Source organism: Phyllopteryx taeniolatus, chromosome 16, assembly GCF_024500385.1.
Source record: "Phyllopteryx taeniolatus isolate TA_2022b chromosome 16, UOR_Ptae_1.2, whole genome shotgun sequence".
Lineage (NCBI taxonomy): Eukaryota > Metazoa > Chordata > Actinopteri > Syngnathiformes > Syngnathidae > Phyllopteryx > Phyllopteryx taeniolatus.
Window position 1 is genome coordinate 1,634,196 of NC_084517.1, and position 15,276 is coordinate 1,649,471.

The 15,276-nt window shown below is 42.2% G+C and overlaps 1 protein-coding gene across 10 annotated transcripts in view; it reads left to right on the forward strand.

The window, feature by feature from the left end:
* Window positions 1–15,276, forward strand: part of nbr1b (NBR1 autophagy cargo receptor b) — an 85,299-nt gene that overhangs the window by 23,908 nt on the left and 46,115 nt on the right. For 8 of the 10 annotated variants that reach the window (XR_009784617.1, XM_061748100.1, XM_061748098.1 and 5 more), the window contains 4 exons: window positions 503–662; window positions 5,457–5,540; window positions 7,614–7,799; window positions 7,902–8,024. Coding sequence is in view for 9 of the 10 variants with exons in the window: in XM_061748100.1 (XP_061604084.1) it covers window positions 503–662; window positions 5,457–5,540; window positions 7,614–7,799; window positions 7,902–8,024 (553 nt within the window). In the remaining variant the exon portion in view is untranslated. The remainder of the gene's footprint in view (window positions 1–502; window positions 663–5,456; window positions 5,541–7,613; window positions 7,800–7,901; window positions 8,025–15,276) is intronic. The other 2 variants (XM_061748097.1, XM_061748104.1) reach the window with 1 other exon arrangement.

Genomic DNA, 15,276 nt, shown 5'->3' on the forward strand with positions numbered 1-15,276 from the left:
CACCTGAAATGCAACTTAAAATGATGAGCTGCAATCACAGAACAAAACTGTGATGCAGTGCGTCTTAAGATGCATAAAAACAAACCATTTATGAAAGCCCTGGTGCCAGCACACCCGCAACCCTTCTGAGAAAATGGATGGACAGAAGAAGTATGTAACATGATCCTTTTTGATAGTAAAATTAGCTGTCCGACTTTATGGCTCAGGTGGTGCTTGTCACCAGCTCTCATGGTCATGGTGTACAGGTAAGGCAAGGTGACCCGGCAAAATATTTACGCCTTGTAGATACATACCTCTCGTCAAGTTCTAACATGGCTATAATAAAAGGCCACTTTCTGTAGCTTGATGCAAAATTGTAGGATCCTCATATTGGATTTATTGGCTGCGTATTGTAAAAATACAGTGATTTAAAAAAGAGAGCAAACTTATAGAACATACTTTAACCTGTAGCTAAAATACATATGAACTGTAAAGTAATAAAAGTGTTAAATTTTTTGTTAAGGCGACCAAAGCGTCCCTGTCCGCTGATGGTTCCAACCATGACAGCGACATTTCTAGATGAAAACCTTCCTGATGGGACCCGTCTGCGTCCTGGAACCAAGTTCATCAAGTACTGGAAGATGAGGAACACAGGAACAATGAGTTGGAGCTCTGATACAAAGGTAAAAAATTACTCTGATTAAAATGTAACCATTTTCCTGCTCTTTGATGTGCATGATTCTTTGGATGTGTTTAATTTGATCAAGGATACATTTTATTCTCCAGTACCCAAACACCCAGCCCCTAGAGCTCTTCAGTGCCGGTCCTAGACTGGATAAATGGGAGGGTTGCGTCAGGAATGGCATTACATGAGTAATTTGATATTGCAATCCATGATGAGGACATCCAACTTTGGGCTTTAAAAAAAAAAAAAAAAAAGGTCAACCTGCGTGAATATAGTAATCATAAGACAGTCCTCTCCTCGAGATTGTCTGCTCTTAAGAACAATATTCATTCATTCATTCATTCATCTTCCGTTCCGCTTATCCTCACTAGGGTCACGGGCATGCTGGAGTCTATCTAGAGGCGGGTTACACCCTGAACTGGGCGCCAGCCAATCGCAGGGCACATATAAACAAACAACCATTCGCGCACACATTCACACCTGAGGGCAATTTAGAGTCCTCAATCAACCAACCATGCATGTTTTTGGGACGTGGGAGGAAGCCCACGCAGGCACAGGGATAACATGGAAACTCCACACAGGCGGGGCCGGGACTTGAACCCCGGGCCTCAGAACTGTGAGGCAGATGTGCTAACCAGAACAAGAAGTACAATATATCTGGCACAAATGGCCAAAGTAACTATGTTTCCATTACATTACTAATGACATGTTAATCCAAACTAACTGGGGTACAAGGTCATTTATTTATGTACGTGTGTGTGTATATGAGTGTGTGTGCGTGTGTATATATATATATATATATATACACACACACACAACATATACACACATTGATGTCAAAAACCGACATCAATGTGTAAAGGATATCACCACATGGGCTCAGGAACACTTCAGAAAACCAATGGGCTCAGGAACACTTCAGAAAATCAATGTCAGTAAATACTCTCTGGGCCCGAGCTCATTTAAGATGGTCTGATGCAAAGTGGAAAAGTGTTCTGTGGTCCGACAAGTCCACATTTCAAATTGTTTTTGGAAACTGTGGACGTCGTGTCCTCTGGGCCAAAGAGGAAAAGAACCATCTGGACTGTTATGGATGCAAAGTTCAAAAGCCAGCATCTGTGATGGTATGGGTAACTTACACATCTGTGAAGGCACCATTAATGCTGCAAGGTACATAAAGGTTTTGGAGAAACATATGCTCCAAGCAACGTCTTTTTCATGGACGCCCCTGCTTATTTCAGCAAGACAATTTCAAACCACATTCTGCACGTGTTACAACAGCGTGGCTTCGTAGTAAAAGAGTGCGGGTACTAGACGGGCCTGCCTGCAGTCCAGACCTGTCTCCCATTGAAAATGTGTGGCGCATTATGAAGCGTAAAATACGACAACAGAGACCCCGGACTGTTGAACACCTGAAGCTGTACATCAAGCAAGAATGGGAAAGAATTCCGTCGACCGCCGCTCTCCCCGCCGAGGTAGATGACCACGGAGTGGCGAGATTCAACTTCGCATACAGACGCTAAGTGAATCACAAGCCAGGATCATCAAAAGTGAGACCAGACATTTGCTTTCGAACGCCGACGCTAAGTGAATCACAAGCCAGGATCATCAAAAGCAAGACACAGACATTTGCTTTTGCATGCCGACGCGAAGTGAATTACCAGCACCCGGAGCATCAAAGCGGAGACAAAAGATATATAGTTTTGCACCAGAACGCAAAATTAATTAACTTCCACCACCAGCCAGCCCACAGACCCTCACCAACGAAGGCGTCTCCTCCACGCTCCGCCGGTGCGACACTTGGCCAGTCAAGCCGGGACATTGGACGAGTTCCTCGCGACACCCACAGGCGATCCACAGTCTTTACTGGACTTGACTGGAATTTAATATTTTAAGAACTTTACATGAACGCCACTAGTGACTGTATTTCTGCAAACTTGAATGTGTGATGTCGAATCTGTTGTCAACTGAACCAGATGAAATGTTTCACTCCACACCACACCAATGCCACATTGCAAATATAAGTGTTCTCAACAATCACATAACATTTGAAATGTTCGTTACAGGTATTAAAGAGGATGGGCGTGGGACAATGCAAAGCGGAAAAATGGTCTTGTTATCTTAAATCCAATAATTAATATTTTATGGTTTTATGGTGGTTTTAAACCACAAAATAATCCTAAAATGGAAAGGTAACACTCAGAGGCGGTCCAGCTTCCCTTTTGGTCCCGGAGGTGGTGGGAAAGGAAGGGGGGCGGGACCACCCCCTTTTGTCATAAAAATAAATAAATAAATAAAAAAGCCGGAGCTATGCTTGCTCAGTGTCACCTCTTGTCTCTTAAAAAGGCCGGAGCTATGCTTGCTCAGTGTCAGCTCTTGTCTCATCCGACCAACTTGCCAAAGACTGGCCCAGGCAGGACGCCCACCACGAGGTGGCGAGGACACATCGGACCATCCCCGACTGCAGAGCATCCTGCAAGTGCTCCGAGCTACCCTTTTTGGGGGCCTGAGCTCACCCTGGGGGGACAGAAGCGGGAACAACGTGCCTGCTCCGAACATCTTGCGAGCAGAGACATCCGGGCTCCGGCCGTCCAGCCTGGGAGTTTTTTGGGCTCCTTTTTTTCTTTTTCTTCTTTCTTTCCACCAAATCCACCTGTTCCCTGTGCGGACCGGGCTGGCCGAACACCCAGAAGCTTGACCTGCGTGCCTCAATCGTGTTCAATGCACGTAAATCCAACATTGCGGTCTACTAAAAGTACAGATTACTGCATATTTGGGTTTAAATTTAAAGGAATCCCCAGCTATATGCATTCACTACATGCTCATTCTACCAATCTCACATCACAAGTCCGTTTCCTTTGCCAATATTCGTCTGTACTTTGTTTGTTTTGTGTTTTTCTGTATTGTTTCCCTGTAGATTCCCCATGTTAGATCATTAAAATTTTCCATAAAATTCACTACCTGCATTGTTGTGTGTTTCGGTTTGAGGAAAAAAAAACTTCTAGAACTCTTATCAAAATTTCAGCAAGTGTAGCAAACTTCAGATTACGAGACTGATTACCAAAAAAAAGGTTTCTCGTCACGACCCCTAAATTTGATCCACATAAAAAGTGACGTGGTGCCGCCTTTTACGAGATAAAATAGCTTGATTTATAACGCTGTAATTTAAAATTAAGCTAAACCGGAAGTAATGCAGCTCATTCTTTTCTCCTAAATTAATTACATCTTTATTTAACCCGTATACGCTACAACAGGGATATCCTGGATGAAAACCTTCTCCACAGTGCTAAGGATATTGTTATATTGCAGCTATTTGCTAAAATCTAAAAGTTCTTTTTTTCCTCATGAATGTACACACAGCACTCCAAATTTAATTGTTGACATTTTTGCAGATTTATTAGAAAGAAAAACTGAAATATCACACAGCCATAGTTATTCAGACCTTTTGCTCAGTATTTAGTAGAAGCACCCTTTTGAGCTAATACAGCCATGAGTCTTTTTGGGAATGATGCAACAAGTTTTTCACATCTGGCTTTGGTGATCCTCTGCCATTCCTCCTTGCAGATCCTCTCCAATTTTGTCAGGTTGGATGGTGAATGTTGGTGGACAGCCATTTTCAGGTCTCTCCAGAGATTCTCAATTAGGTTTAAGTCAGGGCTGTGGCTGGGCCATTCAAGAACAGTCACGGAGTTGTTCTGAAGCCACTCCTTCGTTATTTTAACTGTGTGCTTAAGGTCATTTTCTTGTTGGAAGGGCTTGGAGTCCTTCAGGTGTTTTTTTTTTTAGCAAACTCCATGCAGACTTTCATGTGTCTTCCACTGAGGAGAGGCTTCCGTCGGGCCACTCTGCCATAAAGCCCCGACCGGTGGAGGGCTGCAGTGATGGTTGCCTTTCTAGAGCTTTCTCCCATCTCCCGACTGCATCTCTGGAGCTCAGCCACAGTGATCTTTGGGTTCTTCTTTACCTCTCTCACCAAGGCTCTTCTCCCCCGATTACTCAGCTTGGCTGGAAGGCCAGCTCGAGGAAGGGTTCTGGTCGTCCCAAACGTCTTCCATTTAAGGATTATGGAGGCCACTGTGCTCTTAGGGCCCTTAAGTGCAGCAAAAATGTTTTGTAACCTTGGCCAGATCTGTGCCTTGCCACAATTCTTTCTCTGAGCTCTTCAGGCAGTTCCTTTGACCTCATGATTCTCATTTGCTCTGGCATGCACTGTGAGCTTTAAGGTCTTATAATTGTGTGGCTTTCTTAATCAAGTCTAATCAGTATAATCAAACACAGCTTGACTCGAATGAAGGTGTAGAACCATCTCAAGGATGATCAGAAGCAATGGACAGCACCTGAGTAAAATATGAGTGTCACAGCAAAGGGTCTGAATACTTATGGCTGTGTGATTATTAAAATGTTTCTATTTTAATAAATTGCAAAGATTTCAACAATTAAGTTTTTTTCTGTCAATATGAGGTGCTGTGTGTACATTAACAAGGCAAAAAATGAACTTAAATGATTTGAGCAAATGGCTGCAATATAACAGAGTGAAGAATTTAAGGGGGTCTGAATACTTTCCGTACCCATTGTATATAATATAATATGCATGGTGTTGCTGTATCTCCCCAAACAAGGGTGCAACCAAATCATGTGTCGGTGCGACCAACTGTAAAAGTTGGTCTTACCAGTGCTACCAGTGAAAAGGTTGGTGTAGAGCCCTGTTACTCATTGAGTAGTTTTTGCTATATTGGAATTACAAACCCATATATGGAGTGGTGTTCCAGTTGATATTATTTCCTTCCTCCAGCTGAAGTTCATGTGGGGAAACCTGGCTGTGGGCTCCGGGGATCGTTGGAGAGAAGTATCTGTTCCTTTTCTCCAGCCTGGACAGGTAAGAGTTTTTTAAATTTGTACTCAAGTTCTCTAATTCAATTAAAGTCAGTTGAGAGTAAGGATTTCCCAATTCTAATTTTTCACGTCCGATCCGATACCAATAATACAGCATTGAGTTTTGGCCGATACTTATATCGGTCTGATCTTATTATCAGCAATAACCACACATACTTTACTTATTTTGTCGTATGGAATGTTAGAATTCTCCACATGTACAGCAATAAATTTTTGAACTTCTTGATGTAACTGGGGTTTAATTTTATTGACAATCGCTATTCCTGTTGTGCACGTCTTGGCTTCTGAGCAGCAGTGTGATACAAGCAATGAGAAACACTTGCAAGAAAGTCGAAGTCACGATCAAATATTGTTATTATAACTCATTTTTCACAGAGTTTGAAGAATATATTCCAGAGATTATTTCTTATATTTCCTGTTTTATACAGCGTTTGTGTACCAATAGTCATTATTTTGAGAGATATAAGTGCCGCTGCGTGAGTTCAATGCTAATTTTCGTTAGATTGTCAGTGGTGTGTTTCATTCATGGTGTGTTACCTCGAACTTGCATTATGCAAGTTTGAGGTAACACACCATACTATAACACACCATACTATACTAGGTGTTGATGCGTCTTTCTTTTTTACATCAATTACTTATTGTCCTCCTTTAGTGAGAACAATAATTTCATAAATGTTCCTTGTTACCCACCATGGAGGCGCTCTTTGTTTCTCTATTTATGCCAGTGAGCCATAGTGACAGATAAACAACAAATAAATGCCCTTCTATTAGATGGAAGGATGTACAAACAATAATTACTGTGTATCTACTGTATTTTTTGTGATATTTTCGTTTGTTTGTGTGCCGTGTGATTTTCCAATTGTAAAATATATGCCTCCAATTGTAAAATATATGCCTTCACTCCATAAAGGTTGAAAATAACTCCTCTAGAGCCGTCTCGTAAAATAAGAAATTAAATTCATATGCGGGATTTCCAGCACCACCCCGGAACATCTTGAGCAAAATCAGATTGATTTTACTAATATTAGTTTTTTTATTTTACTGATATACATTTAATTTACATTTTTTTGTGCTGCACAGCTCATAGAAGGAGCAACGTCTTTGTCGCCTAAACTTGTGCAGGGTTTCGGACGACGAAACACGATGTGAAGACATTTTGGCTACACGCCACTCAGGACGAGCCCAAAGATACTTCTAAATATATCTGAAAAGCCTGATATATAGAGCCGCATCGCTGAACTGCATTGTCAAAGAGTTGAGAGAACGTCAGACATATCATCAATTTTGATGCATTTAAACATCTTCAAATTGAAGTTGAACAAGTGTGAATTATTTTGTGACAAGAAAGCTTTTTGCACACTGGTTGCACTTAACGAGGTCATAAATCATGTTGTTTGAGGAAGAGCCGAGTCATGCACTTGATGTAACCAACAAATGGTAAATGAACTGCACTTATATCGCGCTTTAACACACTATCATAGTGCCCAAAGCGTAGCTGCATGGATGGTAGCCTTCATTAAGACACGTGCTAAAATAATAACGATGTAAATGTATTGTTTACCATGCGCTCAAACAGAGTAACCCCCCCATACAATGTTAAAGCTTATATGGGCTCTTTCACCAAATTGGTGCTATTTGCGTCCCCAGGAAATAAAATGTATGAATGCACCATACAATTACATGAAAATATTATTAAGCGTCCTGCACATTAATCTATAATTTTCTTAGTGTTAACATTCTATTAATAAAAATGTCCTGTGGCTATATTTCATGTATTTGTTAATATTATGTTAAAAACTCATTCCTGTTATTTATTTATTTTAAAAAAATTATTTATTATGGTTAAGTTGCCTGAGTTGGGCCACTACACATACCGTATAGTTCAATATGTGTACTGTATCATCAAATTTAGAGCAAAAAAAAAAATAGCACTTGTGTGTGAGTGATATAGTGATATGGCCATATATAGTAACTGTAAACTGCTAAATGTTTTGTAGGCGAATCTTCACGCCTTGTCCTACTGACAGTCACTACACCCTGCTCTTTGTATGTGCAGGTTGGCATTGTGAGTGTAGCATTATGTGCACCGTCTGTGGAGGGTTCCTACACCTCCCACTGGCGCCTTGCCCATACTGGAGAGCAATTCGGACCCAGGGTTTGGTGCAGCATTGTGGTTGACCCTCTGGCCCCTGCCCCTATGATGGCTGATGGGATACTTGTGTCACCGTGTGTCACACCACAGGTATGAATGTGTAGCAAATTAGTGACACAAAGCCATTATGATGTAAAAATTACAGGTAGAATACTAGTGTAATTGTTAAAGTAATACTTGGGCAATGGCCAGCAGGGTAAAAACCCAGTGCTAAAGGAAGGAAAAGCATGTACATCCTCTCGAAAGCAGCCTCCAGTTTCCGTAGACAGCGGAGAAGAATACTACATCCCCTCTGTGGACCTGCTCACTGCACAGGTAATAATCTATAGTCATAATGAATGACACATCTTTTATTCTAAGGGATGTGCACCTTCCTTACTACTTGTAAAAAATATTCGTATATAACAACCTTTGTTATTTTTCACAATCAGTCATCTTTTGAAATAAATGAGAATGTTTGATAATGCTTAAGGCTGGAACTAGTACATATAATTTCATTTGCTTCGACAGGGGTGGAATATTGCTTTTTCAAAACCGATCACAAGTAAATGTTAGTCATATAAACCGTGGATCCGAATGTGTCGGGCTCCGCTCTGTCGGCGCATGCTCTGTCTTGACGTAAATGGGCGGTAGCGTCATCGTTTACGCATGTAAATCCTGGCAGCTCCTGACCCGAGTTCGTATTTGGCAGAGACCCTATTTGTAACTACTTGTAACTTGTTTTTATCAAGCATTTGTTTTACCCGCCAGCCATGAATATGTGCCACAAAACTGGAAAAAAAAGAAAAACAATTACATGAGATGACAGCTACTCAAACACAGCTTTGAAAGACAGATTTGACAAAGACAGAGCTTTTAAATGCATTTTTTTGCCTCCTCCTAGCGCCAAGTGATAAACAAATGTATAGAACAGTTAGGAGTTATTTTATACTAACACTAAATAAATAATTGTGCTTACCTGGTCAAGGTGGTCAACACTTATTTTATACTAACACTAAAAAACAAATAATTGTACTTACCTGGTCAAGCTGTTCAACACTTATTTCATACTAACACTAAATAACAAATAATTGTGCTTACCTGGTCAAGGTGGACAACAGCACCTTTGAACTTATTATAGTCCAATATAATTTGTGGCTTGGTTTGTCATGATCAATATGTCCTGCAAGTTGTCGTCGTCCAAAAAAAGATTGAATGCAGACTCGGGGCTGCTGATCCTGGCGATTCCGTAGTGCGTTGGGGCGGGTGTCAGAGTCTTCAATCAACCTACCTCGCATGTTTTTGGGATGTGGGAGGAAACCGGAGTACCCGGAAAAAAACCACGCAGGCACGGGGCCGGGATTTGAACCCCGGTCCTCAGAACTGTGAGGCAGTCGTCCACTGTGCCGCGACTATACACCAGTTTTGAGAAAGATTGTTGTCAAGGAATGCCAGAAGTCACACTTAGCAACATGCATGGTAAAAAAAAGTAATGGTATTGTAAATTACTGTACTATTATTGTTATTGTAACTGAGACTTTTTTTGTGAGGCAGTGCACACAGTGTTCATTGTTGAAAATGACTGGTTTGTGGTGTTAGTTCTGTGGGAGTCATTTTTGTCACTATCAGTGTTGCCAGTTACCTAGAAAAAGTAACTTAGTTACTTTACTAATTACTTGAGCATAAAAGTAACTTAGATACTTTACTGATTACATGATTTCAAAAGTAACTAAGTTAGAAAAAAGTAACTTTTTACTGACTTTCAGCAGCTGCCAAGTGGCAGGAATATCACTTATCCACAGTACAAAAAAAGCATTAGCTTAATCGAACGCACTACTTGGTAATATATGCCACACAAGTTACAGAATTATGTCATCAACATATAATAATATGTAATAATAACTTAAATATTATCATATATAGATGAAGCCGCATTAAATGAGCAACTTAGTGCAGACTTCGCATGCCAAATATAGTAAGTACATAAACATGTAATCAAGCACACCATTCTCAGTACACTTTTCTAAAGACTCTTAACTGATAGATAGATGCCGATTGTGGTCCATGAAGACCATGCGACCATGTCTCCGGTTTGAGAGCGCAGAGCGCTACTAGTGAGCTAAAATTCTGGGCCGCTGATGTATGTTGATGTACCTTGCATCATCGCATGAGCCAATCTTGCACAACACAACATAATTAACAATGTACATTTTTTTGTCATTACCTGAGTTTACTCCGATGACTTGCACTGATGTGAGTCAGCCAGGGATGCGTAGTCAGTGTCGTATTTTCCATGCACAGTCCTAAAATGCCGCTCCACATTTCCGTTCTTTGGTAATGCGATGGCAGAATGGCAGATGAGACATACGCATTTCGAAAATGTCATTGTGAAAAAATACTCCTCATCCCATTCCGTATGAAAGTGGTAGATTTTTGTCTTCTTACTTGGTCCAGCTCCCCCACTCATTTTTATACCCTTTGTTAAGTTTAAGAGAAAACACCGAGAGATAAAAATTGGAGGTAACTCACTGACTAGCTTGTTAGTTTTGACACACTTGGCGCCGTTGTTTGCGCATCTGCGGTTACCGTTTTGCAGCGTTGTTTGCGCATGTGCATGCCCTTAGTGTCAGAAAAATTCAGATATCTTCGATTATATATGTATATCAATCAAGCAACGGGATGGATGATAGGCTGATGCCTTTTTTTTTTTTTTATGTCATGCGATGTCATGCGATCTACCAATACTACCTTCGCGGTCAACTGGTCGATCACGATCGACGCATTGAGCACCCCTGCTCAAGCAGAAAGTGGAAAAGCACATGGTATCCAACATCCACCTGCACAATTATGGCCAAAATAATAATCACGATTATTTTTATCACTATTGTAATCACGATTATTAATCACGATGATTTCTCGTTTTCTATATTCTTTATTTTTATTGCACTACTTTTTAACAAACAATATGTAACAGTTCCCAGTTCAAGATTAATCTTTAAATAAGAATAAATCCATCCATCCATTTTCTGTACCGCTTATCCTCACTAGGGCCGTGGCCGTGCTGGAGCCTATCCCAGCTGTCTTCCGGCGCAAGGAGCTGTACACCCTGAACTGGTCGCCACCCAATCGCAGGGCACATAGAAACAAACAACCATTCGCACTTACAGGCAATTTAGAGTCTTCAATCAACCTTACCACGCATGTTTTTGGGATGTGGGAGGAAACCGGAGTACCCGTAGAAAACCCACGCAGGCACGGGGAGAACATGCAAACTCCACACAGGCGAGGCCGGGATTTGAACCCCAGTCCTCAGAACTGTGAGGCCAGTCGGTCACCGTGCCGCCTAATAATAATAAATGATAGATTAAAAAACGAAACTTACACAAAAGATTCTACTTCAGCAAGGGCTAACTGTGTAAATGTGCTATTAAAAAGTGCAATCACAAATTGCAACTTAATGAAAGCAAATACAATTAATGTATAAAACGCAATAACATTAGTCTGCAAGCACCGACTTTTCATTTAAAAATCCCCATCGTCAGTATAATGAAATGTCAAACGGTAGGTCTCCATTGTTCTGCTGACCATTGGTCAGTCAAGCATGGTCACAAACTGCAAAGAACACAACATTTGTGATTACCCTCTCTATTTACTCCCGGTGTTTTTTTCATTGCGGTCAGGCCAGCCGAAAAGTTGAAGTCAAGGCAGCCGATTGTAAATAGTGACATGCTACATCGCCGCCAACATGCTAACATGGCCAACTTCAAAATGAAAGCTTCATATATTACTACATTGAACATTAATACCATTTCATGCTTTTATTTTGAAGTTGGCACCGGAGGGTAGTGCTGGAGCTTAATGAAGTCTTAACCATGCGTTCACCCCCTGGTGGCTGGCTGACTAGGTTGCAGGCACTGCTGTAAATCAAGCACTTTTCATATGTAGCAATGCCCGCATTTTAAATGTAAAAAAACGCAGACGAGCAGGCTCATATAATAGTGGCAGCCAAAATCGCGATCACAATTAAAATTCGATTAATTGTACAGCCCTACTGTAGAGTAGTGGAAGAGGAGTCCAATAACAACATTTGCAGTTCTGGTGAATTCCATGCCCAAGAGGATTAATGCAGTTCTCGATCAAATTGATGCCCACACAACATATTGACACTTTATACATGACACTGTGAGGTGTATACAATTGTTTCCAGCTATTTAGACAGGGGTCTTGGTTCTGAATTAACGAAACTCATGTTCAGTGGGAGTCAGCAGCACCCGCCTGCCAATTAAAGTGCCCCTGATCAGCCCCAAATAAATGTCAGATGTTCAAGTAGGCTTTTCCTGCCTTTTTTGCTTTCTATCAGAAATGTGAAACACTGAATGGAATTTGGAGTTCTTCATAATTCCCTCCACCTTGACTAAGGCCCCAACGCCTCAAATCATGATGCTGCCACCACCATGCTTCATTGTAGGTATGGTGTTCTTTTGGTTTTGTGTTTGTGCCGAGCATACCTTTTGGAATTATGGTCAATTACGGTTTCATCTGACCATATTAACACATTTTCTTATGATTAAGATGGGAGATTGTTGTCACGAGAACTAAATAGCCAGTTCTTTCAAGAAATTCCTGCAGCTACTCCAGTGTGTACTCTTTGCAGCCTCCTTGGCAAAATTGCTTCTTGTTTTTTCATCAATTTTGGAGGGATGTCCAGTTCTTGGTAATGTCACTGTTGTGCCATATTGTTTCCACTTGATGATGAACTTCATTGTGTTCCATGGTATATTTAATGCCTTGGAAATTCTTTTGTACCCTTCTTCTGACCTTTGAACAATGAGATCGCTTTGATGCAGTGTAAGATCTCTGTGGACCATGGCTGGTGCTGTAAAATCTGATTACGAAAGGTCAGGGAAAAAATACTAGAACATCTAGACTTTATTTCGGCTTAATCAGAGGCGCTTTCAACAGTGGCAGGTGTGTGCTGATTTCCATTTAACAAGTTTGAATGTAATTGGTTAATTCAGAACACAGCCACATCCCCATTTATAAGAGGCGGTGCACACTTGTGCAAACAGATTTTCTCAATTATTCTTACTCCTTTTCTCATTTTTTTTAGTTGAGTTGTACAGGTTACAGATCACAATGGTTAAATTAAAAAAAAAAAAAAATAAATAAATTCTTAGTCTCTTTTATTTCATCCATCCATCCATTTTCTTCCACTGATCCAAGGTCGGGTCGCGGGGGCAGTAGCTTTAGCAGGGAAGCCCAGACTTCCCTCTCCCCAGCCAATACATCCAGCTCTTCTTGGGGGATCCCGAGACGTTCCCAGCTGTTAAATAAATTGTAGAAGTTATCATTTATTTGCTTAGCTTGCATTAGTATTATGAACGATTTTAGATGTCTCGCCTTCAAAAAGATGACTCAGCATCATCCGATGGAAGGGCGCCTGGACCAAGGACGTGATCGGATGTGGTCGGGGACGTGACAGGTGTTGGTCCAATGTTTTGTGTTGTGTCTTATTGCTTAGAACATTATGTCTGAGAAAAACCCTCCTATTTTCAAATATCCTTAGTGTGTTGTGTCTCGTAGCTTAGTACGTTATGTCTTGTAAATTTAGAAACCTCCCTATTTTCAAATAAATGCAGGAGCGACGGGAGAGATTGTTTAGAGCGTGTTGAGAGGCTGTGATCTGAACAATCTCCCATACGCCCTCCTCATGAGAAAAAGAAACCAGCGTCTTCATTCCTTTTGTGTCTATTTTTTATAATGTTGGGTAAGATAAATCCAACACCAGCCCAGCCGGGAGACATAATCTCTCCAGTGTGTCCTAGGTCATCCCCGGGGTCTCCTCCCGGTGGGACGTACCCGGAACACCTCACAAGGCGTCCAGGAGGCATCCTAATCAGATGCCCGAACCACTTTATCTGGCTCCTCTCAATGTGGAGGAGCAGCAGCTTTACTCTGAGCCTCTCCCGGATGACCAAGCTTCTCACCCTATCTCTAAGGAAGAGAGCCCGGACGCCCTGCGGAGAAAACTCATTTCGGCCGCTTGTAACCGGGTTCTTGTTCTTTCGGTCACGACCCACAGCTCGTGACCATAGGTGAGGGGAGGAACGTAAATCAACCGCTAAATTGAAAGCTTCGCCTTTCGTCTTAGCTCCTTCTTCACCACAGCGAACCGATCCAAAGTCCACATCCCTGCAGACGCTACACCGATCCGCCTGTTGATCTCCCATTCCATTCTTCCCTCACTCGTGAACAAGACCCCAAGATACTTGAACTCCTCCACTTGGGGCAGGATCTCATCCCCGACCTGGAGAGGGCACTCCACGCTTCTCCGACTGAGGACCATGGTCTCAGATTTGGAGGTGCTGATTTTCAACCCAGTCGTTTCACACTCGGCTGCGAACCGCTCCAGTGAGAGTTGGAGATCACGGCTTGATGAAACCAACAGAACCAAATCATCAACAAAAAGCAGAGCTGCGACATTGAGGCACCAAATGGGACCCCCTCTACGCCTCGGCTGCGCCTAGAAATCCTGTCCATAAAAGTTATGAACAGAATCGGTGACAAAGGGCAGCTTTGGCGGAGTCCAACCCTCACCGGAAACAAGTCTGACTTATTGCCAGTAATGCGGACCAAACTCTCACACTGGTTGTAAAGGGTACCCCATACTCCCGTATCACCCCCCACAAGACTCCCAGAGGGACACGGTCGAACGCCTTCTCCACGTCAACAAAACACATGGAGACTGGTTGGGCGAATCCCATGCACCCTTAAGGACCCTGCCGAGGGTGTTGAGCTGGTCCACTGTTCCACGGCCAGGACAAAAACTTCACTGCTCCTCCTGAATCTGAGATTCGACATCCCAACAGAACCTCCTCCCCAGCACCCCTGAATAAACCTTACCGGGGACACTGAGGAGTATGATCCCCCTGTAGTTGGAACACACCCTCCAGTCCCCATTCTTATATAGGGGCACCACCACCCCAGTCTGCCAATCCAGAGGCACTTTCCCCGATGTCCATGCGAAGTTGCAGAGGCCTGTCAACCAGGACAGCCCCACAACATCCAGAGCCTTTAGGAACTGCGGGCGAATCTCATCCACCTCTGGGGCCTTGCCACCGAGGAGCTTTTAACCACCTTGGTGACCTCAACCCAAGAGATAGGAGAGCCCGCCTCAGAGACCCCAGACTCTGCTTCCTCATGGGAAGGCGTGTCGGTGGAATTGAGGAGGTCTTTGAAGTATTCTTCCCACCAACTCACAATGTCCCGAGTCAAGGTCAGCAGCGCCCCATCCCCACTATACACAGTGTTGATGGTGCACTGCTTGCCCCTGCTGAGATGCCGGATGGTGGTCCAGAATTTCCTCAAAGCTTTTCAAGTGACAGTCCCCTAGAAATTAGACTTGTGTTTACAACCCCAATTCCAATGAAGTTGGGATGTTGTGTTAAACATAAATAAAAACACAATATAATGGTTTGCAAATCATGTTCAACCTATATTTAATTGAATACACTACAAAGACGAGATATTTAATGTTCAAACTGATAAACTTTATTGTTTTTAGCAAATAATCATTAACTTAGAATTT